At 36.5% G+C, this 25,902-nt stretch overlaps 1 protein-coding gene across 1 annotated transcript in view; it reads right to left on the bottom strand.

Annotated features, from left to right (window-relative positions):
- Window positions 1-25,902, bottom strand: part of nbeab (neurobeachin b) — a gene marked incomplete in the record, with an annotated part of 177,610 nt that overhangs the window by 131,116 nt on the left and 20,592 nt on the right. The window contains 7 exon segments of the mRNA XM_014014153.1: window positions 917-1,063; window positions 2,268-2,387; window positions 5,000-5,126; window positions 6,776-6,897; window positions 8,214-8,309; window positions 8,549-8,649; window positions 9,931-10,162. Of these exon segments, the coding sequence (XP_013869607.1) occupies window positions 917-1,063; window positions 2,268-2,387; window positions 5,000-5,126; window positions 6,776-6,897; window positions 8,214-8,309; window positions 8,549-8,649; window positions 9,931-10,162 (945 nt within the window).

Raw genomic sequence — 25,902 nt, 5'->3', positions numbered from 1 at the left:
GTGTGTGTGGGTGTGTGTGTGTGTGTGTGATAATTAAGGGAATCAAATATCACCATGTAATATAGAACTAATGTTACTTTTTAAATAAGCAGATTGTAATTCAGTCAAAAAAAATAAATAAATCTCCTTGAAATCACAAGGCAGCCCCAGCACCATGAGGGTGTAATTCAGATAATCTGTGATGGCCCTTTATCCTGCCACAAAAAGACCAATTTTGTTGTAAAGAAAAATAAATAAACAAAAAAAACCCAGAAAAAACTAAAACATCAATTTTAGGTGTCACGCAATTGCTATAGATATTACAAATTGCCTGGAACTCATCTTGTTTTCAGAGATAATTTCCTGGTGTGTGTCAATGCTCCTGCAGGGCATGCCACCATGAAGACACAGCAGCACTTTTAAAGCATCAGTAGTTAAACAATACTGTGAAATACAGAATAAACAGACGTACTGCAGTTTATTTTAAGTAATGTGAAAAACTGATGATGTTTCAGAGGAAAAAAAAACTAATTCAAAAATGCCAAACGGTGACCAAACTACAATTTTGTCATCCTATGATAAACATCAACAATTACTTCCTCTTTCAGGCAGGTTAGAATGGTTTTACATCTCTCTTCTCAATTGGATCTTTGTCAAAAAGCCCAGGAGTGCTACACTTGCTGTAGCTGATAGAAATTGGCTCAGGACTTGATTCCCTCAGAGTCCTTGCTGCTTCCCTCTGTGTATTGTGCCATTATTCCCAAGGATTAGGTAATTTATGCAGCTGTTTATCCAGGAGGAAAAGCAGGATGGAGACACAAGGTAAAAAAAGAAGAAAAAAAAACAGCAGAGTGGCACTTCTCTGTGATTTCACAAATGGATAGGTGATGCAGACTCTTTATGTGTAATCTAATTTAAGTCACCCACAAGCACATACCTTATAGCCTGGTCCCAGCTGATGAATTGCAAATATCTGTGCAGGATTGAGGGCTTCACTGAATACGTAGACAGCTCCAAGCTGCCCGCAGAATACTCTGTTAGCATCTGCTGTCTCTGAAGACCCAAGGAAGCACTTATCATAACTCTAGAGGAGAGATGAAGGGAAAAAAGCCTATAACATTTTATACCAAAATTATTCTGGTTTGCAAATAAAAATGGGTAAATGGGCAGAATTTGCCCTAGAATAATCTTTTTTGTATTCCACTCATAATATGAATATTATAAAAGCAGATAAATTTAAGCAAATGCACACTTTACGGGACAAAATAAAGTATAACTTAAAATGACAGCAGGTAATATCATTTAACACCAGGAAACGTACTACAGTGAAGGAATGGAAAAAAATCTAAATTTAAATCCTCATAAAATTTGTTTAGTTTTTTTTTTTCTTTTTAGCAATCACTACCCAACTGGCTACGTCTCAACTCTACATACAAATACAGTTTTTACAGTCTGTTAACAGTATGTTACCAGAAACACTCAGTATTCTAGAGTTATTTATGTCAGCTCAGAGCATTTTCCGTTCACTCCATTGGTTGTGTGATCTTATTGTTTGTGGCAATGTATACGCTAGTACAGCTATCTTTAAAAGAAATAAATAAAAATCCTTATCTAGGTGATCGTTAGGCCAGGCCACGATGTGATTTGATTATTTTGTGCGGCTTCATTCCATCTGCTTTTACATCCCCTGACCTGGTTAAAATAACAGTTTTACTCTCTGCCACCAATATGGTGAAAAAGATGTACAAAATAACGTGGCCTCACAATCAATTTTCTTAGGTGTTCAAAAAGAAAACAATTTTGCAAAAACTCTACTACAGAGGCTTTCACAGGAAATGCTGAAGAATATTTCATGAGCCAAACAACTGAGTGTATAGCTACAAGATCATGCAGTCTTTGAAGATGGAGCTCATCTCTTGCCAGTGCGAGTAAAAAAAGCAAAGTGTTGGAACCTCAATCTGTGCACACATCAGCACACATCAGTGAAGTCGCTGCAGTTTAGCAATTTTCACCCTGCATCCTGTGACTCAAGTGTTTAAAAATCCATCTTCCACATCTAATGCAGTGTAACTGTGTGTGATTAACACAACACCTCCCATCATATTTTCAAACTAAAATCCAGTTTAATTAAAACTAGTGTTGTTTTAATTAACATTAGTATATATGCATGATTTTAAGATGCATAGTTACCAAAAATGGGAGGGGAAATAATGCTGCAGCTTGAGTATATTCTGGTCTAAAAACATCAAAAGCAGAGCAATGTGACAACAGTCAGAAGGATCACTTACATCATTTGTATTGACGTGCCACGCCATGTCTCCGTAAGAGACGAGCTGTCCGTTTACATAGCATCTGATTTCACTGTTCCTCCAGCGGCTGTAGATGTGAACAATACTGATCATGTACCACTGAGGACGAGAAGTGACATTCAGAAGATTTGTCAGTTACAGATTCAGTTATTAGCTATTTTTCAAATTCACCGAACATAAGACATTCACATCAGCTTTTAAATGTTTTGTTTTGATCAATACATTCAGACTCAATAATAAAAAGCAACAGTAAAGGTGTGTTAACTAATCTTCTAAAGCATGGAATTTGGGAAATGCTGAATAATATATCAGAGAAAAGGCTAACTAGAGGCACAGAAACTCGTTTTTTACTTCACACAAATCCCCATCTGGCTTATTCTGGACTGAAACGATAACTACAGCCAGAGGAGTGACTTTCAAAAATAAAATAGTAAGCTTGGAAACAATGTAAAGTACGTGACTGGATAAAACTGAAAGTTTGCTAACAGAACTGGGAATTACAGAGTCAAATCTAGGCAAATGGAAATGAAAATATTGGCAGAACTAAAAGGTCAGTAGATGTGAAACAAGAATTAAAGAGCAGATAAAACAATCAAATGTGTCATGTGAGATGGTTTGAGACGTTTCAAGGAAATCAAAATTAACAGCCTAAATTTAATTTGAAGCTTACTGTGATCAGTGTAACCTTTACATTGAATCTTATGTCAACATGCAAATAACTCTCTTTACTCATGTTTGCTGTACTATAAAAAAATAATCAAAGCTTCTATCCATTTACTATTTTCTATCAGCATTTCACTACATTAAAAAGTAAAAAAAATAATAAAAATATATACTAATTACTTCCTAAAGGTCAACATTAAAAATCAAGCATTTATTTTGTGCTTTTGGTGATTGTAACATTTAAAAACAGAGGTTTACTTTAAATTAAAAAAAGCATCAGGATTTTCCTTAAACACTAAAATGAGAATAAACCACAATCCTTACTGCTTAATGTAATAATTTGGAGCTTAGTTTAAAAAAAAAAACACTAAACATTGGATCATTCAGATCCTGTCCACATGAGAACACCGTCTTTCCAAAATGCTATTTTTTTCTTGTAAATGCTGCACCATTTCTAAAGAAATGTTCTTGTTTAGGTGATCACAGAGGCACAGCAAATAACGCAAACAGTGCAGTAATTATGGCAGACCTGTATGTGGTACTGTAATACTGTCACCAAAATACACCAGAAACTAGAGAGAACATGTGGAGCAAACACTCTAACATGTTAGGTAAACCGTACATAAGTGTTGGTCTTTTAAATTTATTCTTATTCCCTGCTTTTTCTAAATCTATACTTCATGTTTATTGTATTTTTATTGTTTTAATGTTTGATATTTTTGGAGGTTGATTGTTAACTAAAGACATTTAAAAACATACCGGCCTTTGATTATTTGGTGTAATAATTAATAAGTAGTGTATTTTTGTTTTTGCTCTATTTAGAACAATGTTGTTGTTCACCAGCCATCAGCTCAGTGAAATATTGAATGTTTGGCTGTAGATGAGCAGCTGCTGTCCTCAGGACAAACAGAACCATGACATCACTGGTTTTATCTCATTGCGTGATGTCAGTGCAAAGCTGTAATAATACAATATGTACGTGTTTAGTAGTTTAAATGTTTTTATTCATAATTTAAAGTACCTATTAAAACAAACAGTAACGTTCAAATTTATTGGGTGTCAAATGAAAAAGGGTGTTTATTTCTTATACATAATTGGCCAATGTATTTCTTCTTTGTTCTACTCAGTGCTTAATTTTAAAGCCTACCTTCTCTTACTGGTAAAAAAAAATCATTTAATACTGAAGAGACCCCAAACCATGTGACTGTCATGTGACTGAGTGGTCATTATTTATTGGCTTGCCTCCATAAGGTCACAGTGGGCTGTCTCCTTTCAGCCGTCTGCACCCAGCAGTAAGGACACTTTAAAGACAATTCATTGCTGCACAGAAGACTGAAAGCTACCTGAAGATATTTCAAAGCTGCACTAATCCACTGATGTCTGAATCCGAAAATCAATTCAAGAGGTAATTAATGCACTTTACCTCTGAAAAGATTCTACAAGACAATACCTGCACTGTGACTCTTGGGATGAGGCAAATAATTGTTCAAGTGTTATGTGAAGCCTCTAATTGTCTCACACGTGCCGAGTTAGTTTTTCAGCTCTGCGGGGGAAAGCTATGCTGCAGGGATGCACCAAGCTGATTCAGGTTTCATTACCCCCCTCCCCATCCACATTTCCATGTGGAAGAATTCTCACAGGTATGCATGTAGATACACAAGAAACACAAAATACTGCCAAAAAAACCTACTGCTTCAAGAGAAAGCCGTGATCAATGTAACAAAAGCCACTGGATGGTTTTAACACATTGCTTTTGTGGATTTTAAATTAAATTTTAAACCACAATACTTAGCTCATTCAGGTTGTAAGGTTTAAAGCAGTAACCCTATAATGCAGCTCAGATACATTTATTTTTCACATTGCAGGAAGCCGCTATGAAAACAACTGTCAATGCCATTTAAATGGCTACAAAGATGTATACATAATCCTAATCTTTGATAAACAACTTACATTGGCATTTTTTTATTATATGCGTCTGAATTACATGATTTCATTTGATTTCATTTAATTTAGTAAATATTTGCAAAACTGACCAGAGTAGAACTTACCTTCCTGGGCTGAAAATCATACTTGACACAATGTTGAAAACCTTTTCCTTTAGACTTGAGCGACGTCACAATCAAACAGTTCCCAACAAAATGTGCAGAGTAGCCGATCCCCTTGCTGGTGCGAAAGCTGTAAACAAAAAAAAAATGGTTAAACTACATTTAGTTATCTTCAAGGTAAAAGGCTAAATTTTAAAATGAAATTTTCACTGGAATTATGCAAAATGTCTTTAATTTTTATTTTGGCAATGCAGCCTTGACATTATACAACTATTGTGCAACAAGTATGGGGTCAAAATTATTTTATCAAACCTAGAATTTGCAGAAACAAAACACTGCAAGAGACTTAAGTGAGCTGCAAGATTATCAGGAGAATTATTGCTAAACAACCAGCTGAGATGTATGAACTGTGACAATACAGTAACTACAAATTTTGTAGGCATGACAACAATTCAGCAACATTGTGGTGGTCAGTAACGACCACACCACAATGTTTTCTGTCAATCATCACTCTGATCCTGTTCACTTCACAAAACAAATATGATTACAGAAACTTTAACTGTATTTAATACAAACAGACCCTCTACAGCTCACAGTGTGCAGAAACAAACAGTCCGCTTTTTTTTTTTTGGTTCAAACTATAAATTCTCTACACTGCTGTGGAAAAAGGAAAAAGAAAAAAAAATCACTCCCACTGTCTTGTGGTTTGGAGCTGCCTGCCCCCCTCCATAACCACCTACTGGAACCATCTAAAACAAACGCCTTTGAAAAGGCAGGTATGATTCTTTTTTTTTTTTTTAAACAAAACATAGACTGGATAGTTTTGACACTGCACGAGAAGCTTGGTCCGCCTCTCAAGATACAATTCTTTTTTGTTGTTTACATGCCCTGCCACTGAGCTGCAAGACACTCAGAGCAATGCATAAACAGGATTAGCTTGGCACATCTCACCCTTTCTTGTGACAGTCAGTATGGAAAAGCTGCCACTTGAATACCAAATCTCTGCTTGGCCAATATTTCTTTTCTTCTTTTTGATCTTACCCATCAGAGAAACAACAAGTTTCTTACATGAGCAGATTGGTCCAGTCCAACGTGCAGATTCATATAAACTGATGACATCCAGCAGATGAGAACAGACCAGGTTTCTGTCCTGCTAGTCAATCACACCTTTCCATCTTTATTATTCAATCTTGTTCATTGTCTTCCTAAGCTCTTTTGTATGATAAATTGTGCTCTATGACATCGTCTCAGAGTTCCTCTCTTAACAGAAAAAGCAACAGCCAGGCATCACTGCACTTTCAGCTTATTGATTTTTGCAATAATTACCCACAAGCTCCAGCAGGAGCTGGTATGCGAACCTTCTGTGGCACTTATTCAAATTTAAATTAATACCTTCATAGTGTCTCCACACGCAGCAATCAGTGTTCCAGCGGCAGTAATTCATGCTTCTATGAGTTTTAATCTCAATAATCTCACCTTTTCCCCTCTCTCCATTATAATTCACAACATTATCTGGGAAAATTGAGCTCTTTCACAAAACACATTACATAAAAGTTGTCTGTTTGAGAAACGTCTGCAAAACTAGTTTAACCTTGAAAAACAAGATGCAGTCATAAACTGCTAAGATGAGAAAATCACTGTTAGTCACAGAGTGTCAGACGGCGTAGTGCTTTGTCAATAAAGCTGCTATTAGCTTTACAGGCCTGCGCAGGAAGAGACACAACGGGTAAAACAACAACATAAAATACGGAGCACAAACCTACATCGGTGAGCACTCACCAGTAGAGATATGGTTTGTCCTTGTCGACACTGATATTATTTAACGGATCCATTCTGAACCAGGTGTTGAATGTAAACCCATTTTGATAAGGCCACTTAGCAATAGGAGGTAAAGCAATTGCCTAGGACAAACAGGATAAAACAAAATATAATGAATCATCCAAACATACGGGACAGAGAGCAGTGTGAAAAGTCACACACTAAGTATTTAGAGGGTAAATTTTACAACTAGACCACATAAGTGAAGGTACACATTGCAGGTGTTTAGACTTATACGATATTAAAATGTAGAAAAGGATTTAAATCTAAAAGTCTTCATGCGGGCATGACTGAAAACACCAATTCATAAGCAATACTTGTAAAAAAAAACATCTCCATTGTAGCAATTTGTTTTATGCTTAAAATAACTGATCTGATGTTAATATATGAATCTTCAAGTATTACTGATTTATTAATCATTTTTCTTCACCTTCTAAATATTTTATTGTGGAAAGTATCCAGTCTTAAGATTAAACATTTTTTATTTCTGTTTGAGTATTTGAGTACATTAGCTATTAATCTCCAAGATTACACCAAAGAAAATAAATAATAAGAAACCATAAAATGACACTGACTTTGTCCTGTTCTGAGCAATTTTTATAAGCAAACAAAGCAAAAGATGTTCAGATCTTAAGGAATCCATTTTGCAAAATTTAATAGAATTTTAGTTCTAAGGTTTGCTTTGGTAACAATATAAAAATCAATGATCCATAAATTAGTCATACACATAAACTGCAAGTCTTCATTATTGTTTTAGAGCTGTACTGATAAGTATAATTTTCACCCACACCGTCTCAGAGAGAGAGGGAAAATAAATGTTGAACGTTGAAGAAACGTGTGTAAAAGTTGTTTACTGGTATTCTGAAATAGACAAACTGTGGTGACGGATGGCCTTAAAAGGTACTCATTCCAAAGTTATAAAAGAAAAACAATATAAATAATTAATTGCCCTTATTTATAATAGTCATTGTTTCCCTAAATTAAAATTTGTAAGCAAAATTTGCAACCAGATGCAAGCATTTGTTCACTTATAGACACAGCCAAAATGCCAGTCTGAAAAACCTGAACAGTTGATCAGTTTCAGATAATTGGATGTTGTAGCCAAAGGCAACAAGGTGAAATTGTAAATCACGGGTTCATGATTACTGACAGCTCCACTTGTTTGTGACACTGAGCTGATTTATGCTGCTGCAGGTAAACTGCTCTGGTCATGTTTGTGGATCAAGTCATTTTGGGCCTTTCACTCACAGAACTGGACACTCCTTAAAGATGCTACAACTAAAGAAACAACTAAGCTGCCACACATTTACCAAGAAAAACAAAACAAAAAAAAAAATAAGCCGAGTTGAATTTTTGAAACAGATTTATACATTTACCAAATAAATGTATGAGTGCTTACTGCTGCGCTGCGACCAGGAAAGTTGAAGAAGACATCTGGACCGTGTTTCTGAGGCATCTGATTCAGCACGGACAACATTTTTACTGCATGTTTTGGCTGCACGGGAGAAACAGTTTGAAAAGAGAAGGAGGAAAAAAAGAAGAGAGTCACGCTCGTGACTGATGAGACTGAAAATATTCAGATACTTTGTGCACTTAATCTGCAGTAAGTCAATTAGCGAGCAAGCCCCAAACAGATCTATGTTGATGGATTTTTGGAAACAACTGGAATGTCAGCGTCAAACAATCAGACTCATGTCTACAGCCCACAATTCTAGAATCATTTAAATGGCTTACCCAGAAGCTTCCTTCTCCTCGTAGCATGCTGAAGAGCAGCTTCAGTTCCTTCACTGTGATGCTGTAGCAGGCTAGTACACCCAACATCTCTACTAGCAAGTCTTACAGATCAAGACATCACACACAGGCACAACACACAAAGAACAAAAAAAAAAGACTATGATAAAATATAGCTGAATTTTACAGATATCACAACTCATCCACATTGCACAGGAGATCCTTGTGGGGAAAACAGCTCATGCTGCTCAACCTCTGAGATATGATTTCACTTTAGTTCGAAGCCCATTGTCTGTGAAATTTCATTATATCAAGCATTTCTGCTGGAGGCTGACTAAATCAACGTGATCTCTCTATAGTAAACAGCTTTCATTTAAGAGGCACAACGACTGCAGAGAAATCTATTTTTGATTCAAATATCAAACATGATTAAAGTAACATAAAATACCATTTTTGAAATTTTCAGTTTAAATGTTTCTGACTTAAGGAGAGGAAATGTACAACTATCAGTAGATACACAAATATTTAACAAAGAGCAAACTCAGAATGTTTAATATAAAAGAAATGGTCCATTTCTGTTCATGATTGAGCAGATTTCAGCTGCCACAGCTACGCTGAAGCACCGGAAAGAGGCTAAGCTCCAAAGTTTGAGACTTCATTTTATGAACACAATCCTTTTAGTCTGAAGCATAACAGAATAAAAGAAGACTGAATGACAAAAAGTAACTCCAAACCAACATAACTGTAGCATATCCTTAAAGCTGCAGTAGGGAGTTCTGAGAAAATTGTGGACTTAGCCAGAAAATTTTGAAAAAAAAAAACACACCTTACAGGTCCCTCCCCCTTCCTCCCTTCCTTCCCCTTCATATGTAATGCCCACATGTAACCCCCCATAGTGGAGCAAGCTAAGCGGCAGGGCCACCGATGACAGCAAATAGACAGCCGTGGCACATGCAGAACTGAGAAATTGACAGTTTTCTTGTAACGTTAGCTTGTTTCTCTACATATAAGACAGCTGCAGCACACAGGCAATCTTGACCTTGAGTGACAGCACACACTGTGCTGGGTTAGAGTGAGAGTAGCGTACACGAGTGTGATTGGCATCGGTAAGACAATCCCCCTGGTTCTGATTGGCTGATTCTGACTGGGCGTGGTGTATTTCTACGAATGGCAGCAGTACCACTGGGAGGGGCCAAAAGAGCTTTATTTTTCCACATATCTGCCTCGTATTCTACTGTCAGGGCATAGTGACAGTTTTAACAAATATTTAAAATATAAACGTTACCTACTGTAGCTTTAAATTCTGACCAATGTCTTAAGATTTCTATCCAAAGTAACACAGTTAAAATGCGTATATGTTTTTTTTTCAACACACAGTGTCATACCTGCAATCATGTCATCCACCGAGCTTATTCTGAGCAGCACCTGTTGAATGAGTCCCACCTCAGTGCTCGTTTGCAGATTTCTAGCGCTTTTTCGAAGAATGGCAGTGAACATGCTCCAGATTTCAGCCTGGCAGGTGACATCACAGTGCTCCAGTAGCTCCAACATGCAGCCAATGCTTTCTGCATCTTGAATGATAAAGTTTGTCTCCAGGTCAAATTCACCACCCACCAACTGCAAAATGAAGGGAGACAGGTAGGAAATGTAAAAAATAAAAACTCTCATTTGTTTCCAAGCTGTCTACTGGATAATTTATATTCTGTGGTATGTTACTGTAATGCCTCTGGATGAGGGCACTTTGGATTGTATTAGTCATACACCTGAATTTTTTTTCTGTTTGATCTGGATTTCAGGAATGAAACTTAATAGCATTCTTAAATAAAATGTTCCAGTTCACTGCTTTAATAGAGGTGCAAGACGCAACTGGAGATCTCTTATTTAAAATGGTCTTGATGAGAATTTAAGCATCCATGACAATAAAACTGTCTGGTATTTAATGAAAAAAGGGAGAATTGCATCATTATAGTTTCTTCTCTTACATTTAAATTACAAATGATTATCTTTTATAAAGAAAGCAGGAAACAACAATCAATACTGCACTTCTTCAAGACCAAAAAGCATGAAATTAGCTCTCTAAAGAAGTGCACGGTGTACATGAAAGCATAGTGAAAACAACTTGCTGGTGGGCATCAAAGCAAGGCGGCAGAAAATGGGCCTGGAACCCCACAGCACATTACTGTGACTGACAGGTAATAGCGAGGTGAAAGTAAAAGCAGTGCAAAGTACTCTGAGACTAGTCCAGTGCAGGAAAAATCATGCTTTGCCTCAACCCCATCACCAGGTTTTCAGGCTGGTGCAGCAAATATAAAGACAGAAATAAAAAACAAAAACAGGTGTTTTCTTTTTTACACTTTTAGCCTCAAACACTTCAGTGTGTGGTATACAATTCTGTCATTATTATTATATGTAATTCAATTTGTAAAAAAAAATATTGTCTATGTTACAGTATTTGTTTGCATATCCTTGCAAGTTTAAGTGCATGATAATATGAGTAAAACAGAAAAAATAAAAGAATTATCAATATTTGAACAAAAGAGCATCATAAAAACTATGCTGCAGACTTTATAAAGGCTACAGTTTGATATCTTAAAAAGTCAGAAGGTGAAATTATCTGAAAGAAATCAGCTGTCAAAAAGTGGAGAAAACTCATAGAATTAAATGGAGGTTATATATATTTCAGGCACAGTTCAATTCAATATCACATTGATATTCACACTTCAGCACATCATTACAACAACACTTCATGCAGTTTACAACCTCTTAGGAGTGTTGTATTTTGTTGTAAAAAAGAACAAACATTATACAATATCAGTTTTGGAAAATGGAATTTCAGGACACAATTGAACCTTACCTGAATAATTCCACATCATAGTCCTGCCACTCTGTTCAAACTCAGACAGCAAAGCGTTTGGTTGTAAGCCAACCTTTAGTGTACCAAATGTAAAAAAATACAACTAGCACACTTTTATCCAAGTCTACAACAATGAAAGCTTGCAGCTATTAAATGCATCAATCAAATGACATAAGGTAGGTTCAACGAACTAACAAACTGGGTTCAGCTGATCCTAGATCAGACCAATGAACCCAAGTTCATATGAAGTGCTTTGGTAAAAGCGCTGCAACAAATAATTCACCACTGGCATGTCAAACAAGTGGACCAACTATACACACACTTGTTTTATGTCCCTTTAATTAATTACACACAAAAATCACAGAAAACATAATTAAAACCCCTCTGCTGAATCCAGGGAACATCTGTTGCATTCCCTTTTTAGGAATTAAAAGTGGCAACACTGTTTGTTCTCACTGTTTTTCCACACCACCGCATAGGGCTGTAATAGTTCCTTTTTCTGGTTGGGTGTCTGAGGCTTTTCACAGCTTTATTGTCAGCAACACAGGAAAGGTTCTCCTGTTACAACCATTCTGACATTTACACATCAACACGTACAGGAACTGTAAGAAACATGAATTTTGAACTAAACCCCTTTTTTACTGCTATTGTTCCTGATGACTTTATTCACATCACAATCCTGAGTAGTGGTGTAACAGAAGGTTCACATACCAGAATCATTTTCAGCTATTATGTTACAAGAGGTAAATAAAGACATTAAAACACTGATCGCAAGCTTAAGTTGTGGAGAGCTAAGCTTAAGAGGCAAACAAACACTCAATGCACAGTTATTATTTTCTGTGATAAATTCCCTCTAATACATTTAAATGACCAGAATAAGACAGACTGTTTATTCACTGATAAAATCATTTTTTCTTGATCATCAAAAAAAGAATTCATAAACTAAATACTGGAAGCAGATTTTTACCATATGCAATAAAAAAGACTATAAGATGACTTTTATAAGAACTGTTTCAGAAGTGTACTGTTTAAACTAGTAGCCACTGCTGCAGGTTTATAAGAATCAATTAAGGCTGTTCCTTCCTCTCCAACCCAAGCAGCAACCCATTTGTGCATCAGTGCCATGGAGGCCACGGACTTAAAGCCATCAAAAATCCCTCCAATTTCCACCGCCTCTGATTAAGCCTCAGTTGAAGGCTTGCAGTCGTCATGGTGACCATCAGCAAAGATGGGACTTGAGATAGTTTCCAAAAGGAGCCTATGGTGGGCTCTAAATTGGGTAAAAATAAATACAAGTGATGTCTTATTTACAGAGACTGCTGGTGGGAACATAAAAAATGAATCTCTTGGAAACAGATGTTTAGAAGAAAATCTTCCCTGATGTTTTTTTCTTCTAAACACTGGTTTTCAAGATGGAATAAGTTCATTGATGATATTACACTAATTACATTTTTTAAGTTGCAGTATTGTAATGTACTGATCATTATAGACAGCTTTAACTTAAAAAAGATATATGTAATGTCAAGACAATGGAAACCGTAAATGCTAATGTTTGTTTTTTTTCTTTTAAATCAAGGGCAAATGAGTTTTATCCATCCAAACGTACCTAAGTAACTGGTTCTTGCAAAAGAACTATTAGCTGAAGGACAAAATAATTCTCACAACAGAATACTAATGAAAATCAAATGAATATGTAGGAATTGAAGCACACAAATGTAAAGAGGAAGTGATAATGAAATGACCATTCTGAAATAATAAAATAACCATTCTGTAGCCAAGTGCTTTGCAGCAGCAGAGCTTCACAGAAAAGGAACAGAGGGTAATAAACTCCTTGGAATATACAATGACTGTGGCATCTTCTTCACAATCAGATCAGAAAAAGAGTTTTTAGCAGGAATTGGGCAAAGACGGATCATTGTGTGCTTTAAGACCAATAAAAAAATCATAATAAAGCCCACTATTGGTTTTAAATGTCACAGAAAATATTGAAGCATTTTTAAAAAATCTCACTTCTGCATTAAATAAATAAATAAATAAATAAACAAACACTGGGGACTCAATGCTTAAACAACCTAAATTAATTTTTGATTACTGTATATTAGATTGAAAGCTCAAAACTTCACCACATGCTCATATCCTTTGTCATGCCAGCAATAAAAAACAAAACCAGTGCATCGCTAAGTCACATCGATCACACTCATGTGTACCATAAAGTTACAACTGCTCATATTTCATCTTGCAAAAAAAAAAAAAAAACAACAAGGATAGGGGTTTTCATCACAATCAGGAGGGCAGTACTGTATCAAAAAGGTGGACATGTGAGTGGACATGAAATACCCAACCTCCTATTATATCCATGGCCTTCTGTCCGACACCTGGAGCTTCTCTTCTTGGAAACTAAAACTCTGCAGCTTCCAGACAGAAGCCAGCTGGTATGTATGAATTTTTGGGTACATCACATGCCACACTGACATCCATATGCCTGACAGTGGACAAATTCATCAACACTTCTTTTCTTGCAGCCTAAAGAACAGAATGATGTGATCTTGGAAACGGCACATACCAATATAAACTTTAATATCATGCAATAATTACAGCCTATGTGCGTACAATATGTGGTGGAAATTCTGGTTTAAATTGATTCAAAGAAAGACGGCAGGAAGTATTCACTATTTGACTGCATTTCCATACAGATTAGCATAAACCTACCAGCAAGCACTGGGAGATGTGGGCAAAATGTGACTTGAATTAATAACTTTGTGCATGTGACCGGACTGTGAGTGAGACATCAGGAGCAGCAGTGTATTGTTTATGATAATGCTGTTAAACATTTAAAGATGACAGTGTTTATGTTGCACAGAAACGTGATGCTTTCAGAATACAGATGAGTTTAACAAGCCCTCAGGAAGCTGGAAGCGAAAAAGTGTTTTATAATCAGTCATGTCAAACAGGGAGTTCATCAGCAAGCATGCTGTTAACAAAGCTATGTTGTATTTCTTCATTTTATTATTCAATCCTTCATTCAGTTGCTATACCTGCTGCCTTCATATAGAGAATCACAAGGTAAAGTAAACTAGCTCAGATAAAATCCAAGGAGCACAGAATGGACAGATCACCTCTCTACCACAGGGCAAACACAGAAATGGGTAACCAAGCTCATCCATATCATCAGATGCCAATTAAAAACACCAATTAATCCAGTGAGTCTTTGAATTGTAGATTAAAGTCCAAGCAGCCAGCAAAAAACCCACACAAACAGAAAATGCAAACCTTCTGCAGAAAGCCTCAACAAAAAGAATGAACCAAGAATGTTCTTGTCATGACGCATAACCATGACATCAAATGATTTGTTGTTTATATACTAGTCTTGTTGGCACCACAGTTAATCTGTAAATTATTTTACTCAGAAAAAGACTTGTAGTTGTTTTTATTCTACTGTAAATCACTTGTTTAGAGGCTTAGCAACAACTCAGTTTTAATCAGATTTTTCGAATGGATGCTCAAAACAACAGTTAACCAAAAACAAACAGTATCCTGATTTTTTTGCTTTATGTATATATGAGTGTGTGAAGCAGTAATCAAAGCAAAAGGTGACTACTTTGAAGAACCTAGAATATAAAACATATTTTTAGTTGTTTCACAATTTTTTGTAAAGTATATAATTCCACATGTGTTAATTCATAGTTGTGATGCCGTCAGTGTGAATCTACAATTTTCAAAGTCATGACAATAAAGAAAACTCTTTGAATGAGGTGTGTCCAAACATTTGGTCTGTACTGTATATATACAAAAAGCAAAGACAAGCTTTATGTTTTGTTGGTGCATAATCTGGGACCTTCTGGCAGAACTGGGAATCATGTCTTAAACTCCTGACGCATTAAATTTTCACTTTCAAACAAAAAAAATTTAAATAAATGAGAAAACACGTAAATTTAGTGTCCTGTGTTTGTACAAAATAAAAATATTAATGTAAATCTGCAGCTATGCCAATTATTATTTTTTAATTGTTGTTTATTAAAAGTTTAAGCAAAAACTAAAGCAGATAGATTGACACCGATTTATTTTATAATCAGGAACTGAAAACTTTTGCTGTCGCAAAAGATCAATCAAGCAGTTCATTTAGGCATCAGTCATAAAGTCCTTCCTTTCCCTGAGTTGATATCCAATCCGTGCTGCTTGAGTTGTTTGATACAACTGCTGATATCCATCAGCAGGAACAATCAGCTTTTGTATCTCAACTGTCCTGGAGTCCGGCCTGAGATTAAGAAGCTAAGAAAAGACGGGCGGCCTGCATCATTTCAGATAGAAGGCTTGTAGAGTGGAACATGAGCCAATTCGTTCTCTGAGTGGATTTTATTAACACCCCAGCTGACAGCACAACAACAGTCTTATAGAGTTCACTGCTTCTAGGGTGGGGGTGGGGGGAAGGGGAGGGGAACTGCTGAGCCTTGGTGCACTTAAAAGTGGGGGTGTGCAGCTGAAAGAGGGGCTGTGGCAACAAAAGTGAGGCATGCTGTGCTGACTAACAGTCAAGAGAACAGAGTCAAGAAACCACGATTCCGTGTGTAGTTTTTACTTCAGTCATTAATGTGGTTTTTATATGAAAGACTAATTTGTTTTGTTTCATAATTTTAATATTTGCATGTATTAATCTCATGCATTAACAAAATGCACAAAGTCAGAAAAGCAGATATAACAAAGAAAACAAAATTGTATTTTTTTTCTTCAGTTGATATGCTAAAATATTACTACTAAAGGTACTTCTGGTCATGAAATTCAATTCTGTCCTGAAACGATGTAGTAATCTGAGTTTGTCGAGAGAAGGCTGAGAAAACAACGTGTCTGAGTCCTAGATGCAGCTGACAAAGAGCCATGCATTTCCTCATCTGATCTTCCACTCACCCGTGCACAACACAATGACCGTACCTCAGCAGAGATCAAATGGGCCTCGTATATTTCATTTTAATCTCAGAGAAGTTTACAGCTGCATTAAAGTCCCTTCCTCTTCTCTCTACCACATAATAAAGAGCATCTGACATTTAATTTATACAAAAAAACAACATGCGTTTCTTGTAAATTGCCAATTTTTTCAGTGTCAAAACCCATCAACCCGCAATAACACTGACTAAAGTAAAGACTAAACATCTATTTTGTCTAAGGACCTAAAAATATAGTTCTACCTGTAGACATTAGGCAAAAAGAGCATTCACATCCTTTATTTTCTGCCCTGTAAATAATAAATGACCCACATTTATATCGTATTTATTGGAGTTTATCCAGATTCTACAAAGTGTTTTATGTGTGTGTTTTGAACAGCTTTGTTTTTGACAGAGCTGTGTATTAACTACATACATTAAATTTACAGTACTTAAGTCATTTTTTGAGGATTTGTAATGTTACCACTTTTTTTAAAAAACACAATTCTTTTAATTTTTTACATTCGAATTATAAAAATCATACTTTTACTTCTTCACTTTAAAATTTAACACCTAGTTACAAAATTTAAATCTAACCAGAAGTCATCATGAAAGAAAGTTGTTTAGTACTTTTACTTTCCAGTTTGTTGTGAGCAGTTTTATGACTTTTACTAAAGTATTTTTTAATCCATGAAATTAATTTAAGTACTTTATTCAAGCATATTGAGGCAGACTAGAATTCAGTATTCGGTCCTAAAAGTTTTATTTATATTGTTTTTTAAATGAGCCCTTTACATCATCGCAACAATTAGGCCTCCACCATTTTCTAAAATGTTGTCGCTCACATTTATGAAGAATTTTATATCAAAAGTCATTGAATAATCGTGTGATGAAATAAAGAAATCATATAGGCAAAAAAACTGGATGTTTAAAGCTCATCAGCAGTAACTTCAAAAACACTGAAGACAGACATCCTGTCATTCATTTTCTTTCAAATCTCAAAAAGCACCAATGTCGGGTTTTCTGATGGAACTTCTGCAAAAATAGTTGGGTTTTGTCCTGCAGCATGATTTCTATGCTCATACTCACAGAAATGTAATAAATAGTAATGATTTTTGTTGTACAAACCACTTCCTACATCAGAATCAACTGATTGTTTTCCCCAATTCAAGCCAACTGCTATAATACATTTTTCTTATAGAAGTTTCTGAGGATGTTTTTGAGGTAAGCTGCCAAAGGAATGCATAAAAGAAACAGGAGGAAAAATAACACTGCTGACAGTATTTGAGGTAGATGGGGTCATCAGAGCAAAGGTTTGCAGTTAAGAGATTTTTGTGGTTACAAGTTACATCTCAAAAGCCAAAGGGATAAATATATGAACGTTTTAAAGATAAAACCAAAAAATAGAAAACGGATGGCTTGCATTTAAATGTATATGTAATTTAATTTGTGCTCATCAGAAAAATGATCACATTTTAGACATTGTTGAAACCCTTGAGTTAAACGGATAAAACCAATTCAGACTTTAGAGACAAACTAGGAGGTCCATTCAGAGTTTCTACATCTTAAGGCTAAGTGACAAATTACTGTTGCGATAAAGAGGCAGCTGCACAGAGATTCCCTGTGCTCCAGTCCTTTGGAGAAGATGAATGTCTGGATTTCAGCTCTCAGAACAGCGGGAGAGATCAGCACCACACGTTTGACATGCCAAACTGACAGGTTTAACTTTGTAACACCTAGTTCTCACTCTCTACTTCCATGAATGTGGAAATGCTTTCATCCGGTGTCTTCACCACTTTTACTCACAACTTGTCTGTTTCAAGCCAACCTCCAAACCAGCAACCTAAAATGGGGATCAAAGCCAAATAATTCAGGGTTTTTTGGGGGGGGGGGTTTGCTTTTGAAGGACACACATTAAAAGACAGAAGTCATTTTGTCTTTATTCCACTAATTAATCACACCTTTTACCTCACCACACTCATTTTGGATTCACACTGAGTCGAAAGAGAAGAAAAACACCCAAAGCTTCGCTACTTTTTCCAATCTCTTACTCACAGCTCGCCTTGTGACAATACAGACCTTTTTACAATTCTGACGGGTTGTATCATGTGGTCCTTCCTCTGATCCCTGCAGTGTTTGGAATTGTCGAACAGAAGAGGAGCTTGCCTCTCCACTCCACATGGGAAAAGGGAGAAAATTAAAAAGCAATCTTGCAGTAAATATACTTGGCAAAGTGAGAAATAACCTGTGCAATATGAAGTTAGCTACTATGACACATGGCTCCGTAAATATGAATCTCACAAAACAGTTTATCAGTCTGGATAATAAAATAAAATATGAGCAAGAGAAGTAAATCTGTTGTGCTTTTTGTTTGCAAAGGTTTTACAGGCCAAGTTGGACATTGCAAAACTACATTCTCATAAGAACAAAATTAACAAATTTCCATTTGCCTTATTTAACAAAATGTCTTGGTTCAGGAGCACAATGTAAAAAACTAACGCACTTTTACAGTTTCTACTGAAAATGTAAACTCAAGAAGCAGAAAGGTGGTTCTGATCAAATGCACTTGATCACCACCAGCACTGTGACAACCTCTATAAGGGTGTATTCAGACCAGGAAAGTCCTTTGGTCCAATTGTTTGGTCCGGACCAAAAATGGACTTTTTTTTTTCGTTTGGTACGGTTTGCATTCATATTGTGCTTTTTTGCAAATGAACTATAACTTGTAAACAAAGCCACGAGTGTGACGATCATTGCTCCCATTGGACAAAAAAAGGACGGGGGCGGGACTGAGCCACAGTTCCAGAAGAAAACAAGGAAGTCCTGCATGCTGCGGTTCTGATGCGCACATTTTTGCTGATAGTACAACTGCAACAGTATTTAAAATGTCAGAAGCAGCTAATTTAATGGTGGTTCTGTGATGATATTCTGATGTTGGAGCGGCGTCAGTAAATGTGTCCCGCAACCCAAAGGAGACGAGGTGCTCTGCGTGTTCTGACCCACAACATGCTGACAGCAGAGCTGCTAACAGGAGACGATGAAACAGGTATGTTTTCAGTTTATTTAGCTCAGCAACGGTGGCCTGTGAAGTCCAAAAAGGTGCATGTTTAATGCAGTTGGTTCGGTTAGAGTCCGGTCTGTATTCACACCAGAAGCAAACTGAAGCGAACCGCACCAGAGTTAGTTTGGAAGCGGACCGAGACCACCTCAAAAAGCAGGTCTCGGTCCGGTTATTTGATCCGCACCAGAGTTTGCATGAGTGATTTCACACCTGCACAAAAGGTCCGGACCAACGCTGGAAACGAACTCTGGTTCGTTTAAAGCGGAGCAAATTATCAGGTCTGAATACGACCTAAATGTAGACATTTTGACAGTTTGCTTGTCTTGAGCATTCAGATGTGTGTTAACCAAATGGAAAGGCAGAAATAATGGTCTTCGGCAAGTACCTGTTGCTGCAAATCAGTCAAGAATAACAAAAAAAAAAAAACTTTTGACAATTTGGAGTCGATCAGGTGAAAAATACAGAAGCCTGTTTGCAGCAGGTTTACCCTGACATGATTCTAATAAATGCTTAGACATATGACAAAAACTCCAAAAGCTCAATCTGTGGAGGCTTTAGACGCTTTTATTAACACAATGTAAAGGTAAATCACTACAATTAAGGAAATATTATCTATAAGACTATTGTTTGTTTGGAAAAAGTGCAAAACATAAAAAAATCTAAATGTATGGAACAAGGTAATTTAGATAGACAAGATCAGTGGAGCTACTGTATTTGGGGAGAATTCATTCATCAATAATTTTCTGCTTCATACACAAGTCCCAGAGTCAAAAGGTCCAGAAAGGAAACCCAACATCCAACTTCCCACTCTCCAGCTACTCTTGGAGATCACGAGGTGTTCACAGGCTGGAAAGAGTATCCAATCCTTAGAGAGTTCCATGTCTATTCTGGGATCTCCTTCCAGAGGGATGTGCCTAGAAAACCTCCACAGGGAGGTAGCCAGCATTCGTATCACACGCCTGAACAACGTGAGCTGACTCTTTTTGATGCAGAGGAGAAGCAGAGACTCTATTCTAAGCTTCCTCTGGATGATGGAGTTCCTCACCTTATCCCTCGGGCTGAGCCTGATGCTCATTTCTGCTTCTTGTATCAGGGATTTTCTTCTAGATCAGGGTTGGAATGTAGACAAATGCAGACAAACCAGTAAACTGATCTCTTTGTCTTGGTCATGATTCACAGCACCAAACATACTAACACAAACAACAATGTTTAAGTCCTGTGGCAAACTAAAGTTGACAAGCAGGGCAGGTTATTGAAATTATTGAATTAACCGTAAAGGCTACTGTCGTGCAAAAAGACAAATACCTCAAGAAATCAACACATCTACAACAAAGGCTAATTGAAGAGGAAAAATCAAGATGTGGGTATGACTCAGTCAAAAGTTTAGGCCACCAACTCATACCCTCAGTTACCTAAATCAGTGCTAAATAGACAGGACAAAAGTCCTACCAAAAACAATGATTGATGAGGTCATTTAGAAGGCATTTACTTTAGGCATACTGCTAAATGTGGTACGGTAGATGAAAAAAGGAAAAGAAAAGCTAAAGCACATATTAGCTTAACTAAACAGAAATGTTTGTTTAAACATATTACGTTTGTCAAACCTGAACTCAATACATTTATCTTGTGCAAACATAATTCTGTTGAGTAAATTTAACACTCCACCTCCTCTTTGCATTCTGACGGAGTTCTTTTTTTAATAGATAATGGGACTGAGCAAAATGTCATGTTTTGTTATTTAAAGATCAATTTATTCAATTTAAAGTTCTGATAAGAACTACATGTTTTATGTGACTACTAAAGTGATTGTGCTTAATTTTCCACTGTATAAAATTGTATAATTAAGGACAAAAATAATTATTTATATTATTTCTACTTCATTTGGCCCATTAGTGATGGAACCTTGGGCTTTTATTAACTCTACTGGCTTTGAGATGTAATCTGCTTGAAATAAAACTGATATTTGAAAAATGTTATGTGACATCTACAAGGAATAACCTGACAGTTGGAGACGGCTTCGATTTTTTCTTTTTTTTACTATTGAATGTGTGATTAGTCTGCACAGTTGTCTCCCACTGAACGGGACTGTCAGAAAATAAAACGCCTTCTTGATATCTTGTATGCCACAAAACACTGCCAAGCAGATATACAGTAGTTGCTGTTAGTTTCCATCAAGAGGAGTACAGAAAGATCTAGTGCTAATATAAACATGTCTTGCTTGACGGAGGGGAGGAAAGTACACTGCAATGCAGAGACCAGACGCAGAGACGGAAAACAGAAAGGCTTGAGATGAACCTTCACAAGGAAAGAACAGCAAAAGATGAAAAGGCTATGACAGCTGAGAGCTCTTGACTCAGACCTCTCCAGATCATCAAAGTGTCACTGCTCTTACCAGGCTCAGACCGAGACATGATGTCCACTAGGTTAAAAATGGGGATCGGTATGCAGGTCACAGAACTGAGGAGGGGAGATGAGGAAAGTAGTGAAGATAGTCTAGTGTTTACTGCAGCAATTCTCCATTTCCTCTGTGTGACCACAACACTAATGATGCTGTTCCCTCACAGACAATTCATCACCTTCTGACAGCAAGCAATACTAGTTTTCTTCACAAATCTGTGAGAATCTACTTGAGGTTTGGCACTGAATTTAGCTACAGCTCTTGAATTAAAAAATGCAATTAAAGAGGCTTTTGTAAGAATAAATTAAATCTACAGTTCTACAGTTAGAAAACTGAATAAATATTTAGATTCATGAAATAAACACCCACTGTTGTACAAGCTCTCTGAGCACAAAGCACATTCAGATGCATTAAAAGCATCTTTTTGTTTTTTCTGAACTATTATTTTGATCCCACATTCCTAAATCCTCGCTCTGGGCATGTTCATTTAAATCCTTTAACTTGTTTTCCCCCTCTCTTTTAAATGTATTCATCAATAACAACACATTGACAAACTACACAAGCCAGTATATCAAGAATAAGAACTATATTAAATTTGTAATAACATGGTGCAAACAAAAACTATGTTTAAAGAGCAATAATTCCAAAAGTGTGCAGCTCAGTTAAATAGAGTAATCATCTCTCCTAACTTTGCAGCAGAAACTTTTAAAAAGTTAAGTATGCAACAACAAAAATCTCATGGAAACAAAAAAAACATGGTTTTGTAATTAAGGGGCAAACAAAATTTGTTCAATAACGTGCCATCTTTCTAGTAAGTGTGCAGCGTGCCTTATGCCATTTGTCAGGAGTAACAAAAACAGGGCTGTAGCAGGTGATCAAATAAATCAGGACTCTGGCTGTTCACATCATTATGTTCTAGATTATTATTAGCAGGCTCTAACAGCAGTGGATGAGGGCAATTATTGAGAGGTTCAAGCTCATTATAGACACCTTTGTTGCAGGAGCAAACAGAGATATTTGCATATTCAAGCAACAGCCACTGGGCCAGAGGATGCCTTGTTGTCCACAGTTGCAGGTATAATAATGACGCTTCATGAGGACTTCAAAGGCTCACAAAGTCAAGCCATGCTGGCAGAGTGACAGAAAGAAAAACCTGTGTTGTCCTTCAATGCTTTTAATGACAGGGCCATTGATTTGGTTTCTCCAGTATGCCACACATGCTCACGCTCTTGGTTTGGCTTCAGCTAAAGCCAGTGTCTCACTGGGACTACTGACAACAGAGTTTGCAAGACGGTCTCCCAAATGTCTCATAACATATGCATGCTTTCTCAGTTCTCATGTGTGTCGCAGGGGTTCACAGCTTTGCAGAGAGTTTCAGAGAAAATTTGCTCTCAAAGTAGTATGACGTTCTCAGTTTAAGTTTCCTTAAATTCTACAGCACCTTCAGCTGTTCTTTGACATCTGCACACAGCTTTCCAATGACAAAAAACAAAGGATAGAGCTTAGAATGTTCACAAGAGATGCAGGATATATTGGCATTAACATCAATATCGGCCGATGTTGGTCATTTTTTAGCATATGGGTATCAGTCCGATGAGTAAAACAGGGCTGATATTAACATACAACATTGATTTCTCACTTGTTGTCATTGGAATTTCTGTTTTGGGAGGGGAAATGGTTGGTCGAGTGGTATTATTTTTGCTGCACAGCCAGAAATAATTGAAGTAGAGAGCCATGTCAGCGCTTTGGTAATTTTTTTACGGTATTGAAAAAAGACAAGTGTGTTTCTGTGTATGTATTTATAAATTATTTGTGTGTTTGTATAATATCAGTAAATATCAGTTATCAGCCATAACAGCAATATTATTAAATCTTGATATCAGCTGAAATTTTTATATCAGTGCATCCCTAAAGACTTCATAGCTAATGAAATCATTTAAAAAGTAAAACATTTCCACTCCACTCCACTTTAAAAAGCATACTTCAGTAACTTCATAAGTGTGGGGGCAGCTGCCAAGGTGGGTCCAAAATGGGCTGAGGTCGGTACAATGAGGACAAAAATTATGTTGTGCACAATGCTGAATACAATTTTTAAACTTCACACACACAAAAAGCTGAGCTTCCAATAGAAATGTATATTTTCTTGCAATTTTGAGTCATCAAATAGTCTTTAACAGTGAGATCCATCATACACGACTAAGATCAGTGAAAAAAGCAATCATAAGCACTGCCTTAAAATCCATAAGCAATTGTGAGTCTTCATTTTAAATTAAAATGATGTGATGGAAGGTAGCCCATGCAGATGCTAGCACAAAATGCAAATTTAGTACAGACCTCAGCCAAGATTATAACAATAAAGCTGCTGCTAGTTAGCAGTTTGCCTCGGCACATCGTTGTACCATCTAACAGCATTCAAGGTCATTTCAGGCAGTATGACTTTAAAGCTTTAGGTAACTGTTTTTTTAATAATGTCACATTCAAAGCCAAACAGCTAATAGCTCATGAGATTTCTTTTTTAAGATGAGTTAAACATGCATGGCACACTTTCATGGGAATTAGTTCCAGCTTTTAGGTAGGGCCAAATGTGCTAGAAAAGGATTCATTTAATGTAGAAAATCAGATAAAACAAGAACATCAATGTGAAATTATGCTCTGCAACCTAATGGTTGTATCAATGATGTGTTATTTTCCCCTTTTTTATTTTTGTAAATGTTAAAGCCTCAGCTGTAACTGGAAAAAAGAAAGCAACTGCACACCTCTACAGATATGTATTGATTTATTGCAGGGCTATTCAACTAAATTGCTCCGGGGGCCACAGTTAATGCAGACCAACAGCTCAGGGGCCGAACATCCAGCAATTAAAGTTATGAAAATAAACTAAGTATTACAAAGATCTCTTACCTTTAAATTTGTTTATTTTGCTGTATTTAATCATGAAAACATACAGAACCATATTTAATAAATGTAGTGATAAAACAAAAAAAGAAACATATTGTGCCTCCTATTTACCACAAAATATTTTGACATATCTGACATGCCAAATTTTTAAACCAATTTTATGTCACTTTCATAGTTTTATCTTCAACTTCTTGTAGTTTTAACTGTCTTCGATGTTCATTAAAATGGTTTTTACCAGCTTGTAGCCAAGATTCTGACGTTTCTGTAGACACCAAACATGTCTATGTTTAAGTAAAATAACTTGGAGTAATTAAAGTAGAAAACCGGGGGTTTGGGCTAAAGAGATGAATGAACCAATTGGCAGGCCGAACTTTGGTCACTCGCGGGCCGGATGTGGCCCGTGGGCCGCTAGTTGAATAGCCCTGATTTATTGTCACCATCATCATTGTTTGACATTTTTCCACGCATCATTGCATCAAACGGAGGTCCAGATGGTTCAGCCAGATTCAACTAACTACACCTTATGTTCTTGAAGTTTCTACCTTGGTTCTGTTTTTTAATTGCATGACCAATTGGTGTCGGCCCCATCTGCCTGGTCTGCTGGTCTTGAAAAATTCATGCTCATCACCCAGAGACAAAAAGACAAATCAGACCTCATGCTACATTTGCTTTACTTTGTGCTTCTGTTGAAATTTAATTGTCTGTGGAACAAAGAATTTATTTGTATTTTTGAAGTATTAATACAAATACATTTTTAAAAGGATCTACTCATGGCTTCTACTGTCTCTCATGAGAAGGTCCACTGAATATATTCACAGACTTTGATGCCCTCTTGCCGCCTCGGTGGGATATCTGAATAGACCATAGTGGTGAGGGGGGTCTAGTTCAGTGATGTTTAATTTCTGAAAGCTCACATTTCTGCAGGACAGACCAATGTAGACTGGTCTGTGTGGGGAATTTTGTGAAACCATTTTATAAAAACAGTCATTTGTTTCATTTTCAGTCTGCTACGTTAAATTAAGAATTAATAAAAGTGCATTTGCCATATGTGGTACAATATCAACATATTTCAAACTAAAAGTAAGTAATGGTCAATGTATACAAATTGCAAATTGCTTCTACAAAGATAAACATCCTGCTAAAAACACATGTATACAGTATTTGATGCCACAGAAATATTAAATAAATCATAACTGGGGTTTTGCTTTCCAAAAAAAAAAAAAAAAAAAA

This window comes from Austrofundulus limnaeus, unplaced genomic scaffold (assembly GCF_001266775.1).
Source record: "Austrofundulus limnaeus strain Quisiro unplaced genomic scaffold, Austrofundulus_limnaeus-1.0 Scaffold110, whole genome shotgun sequence".
Lineage (NCBI taxonomy): Eukaryota > Metazoa > Chordata > Actinopteri > Cyprinodontiformes > Rivulidae > Austrofundulus > Austrofundulus limnaeus.
The sequence above is the reverse complement of the archived record's forward strand: the minus strand, read 5'-3'. Positions and strand labels throughout refer to the sequence as shown.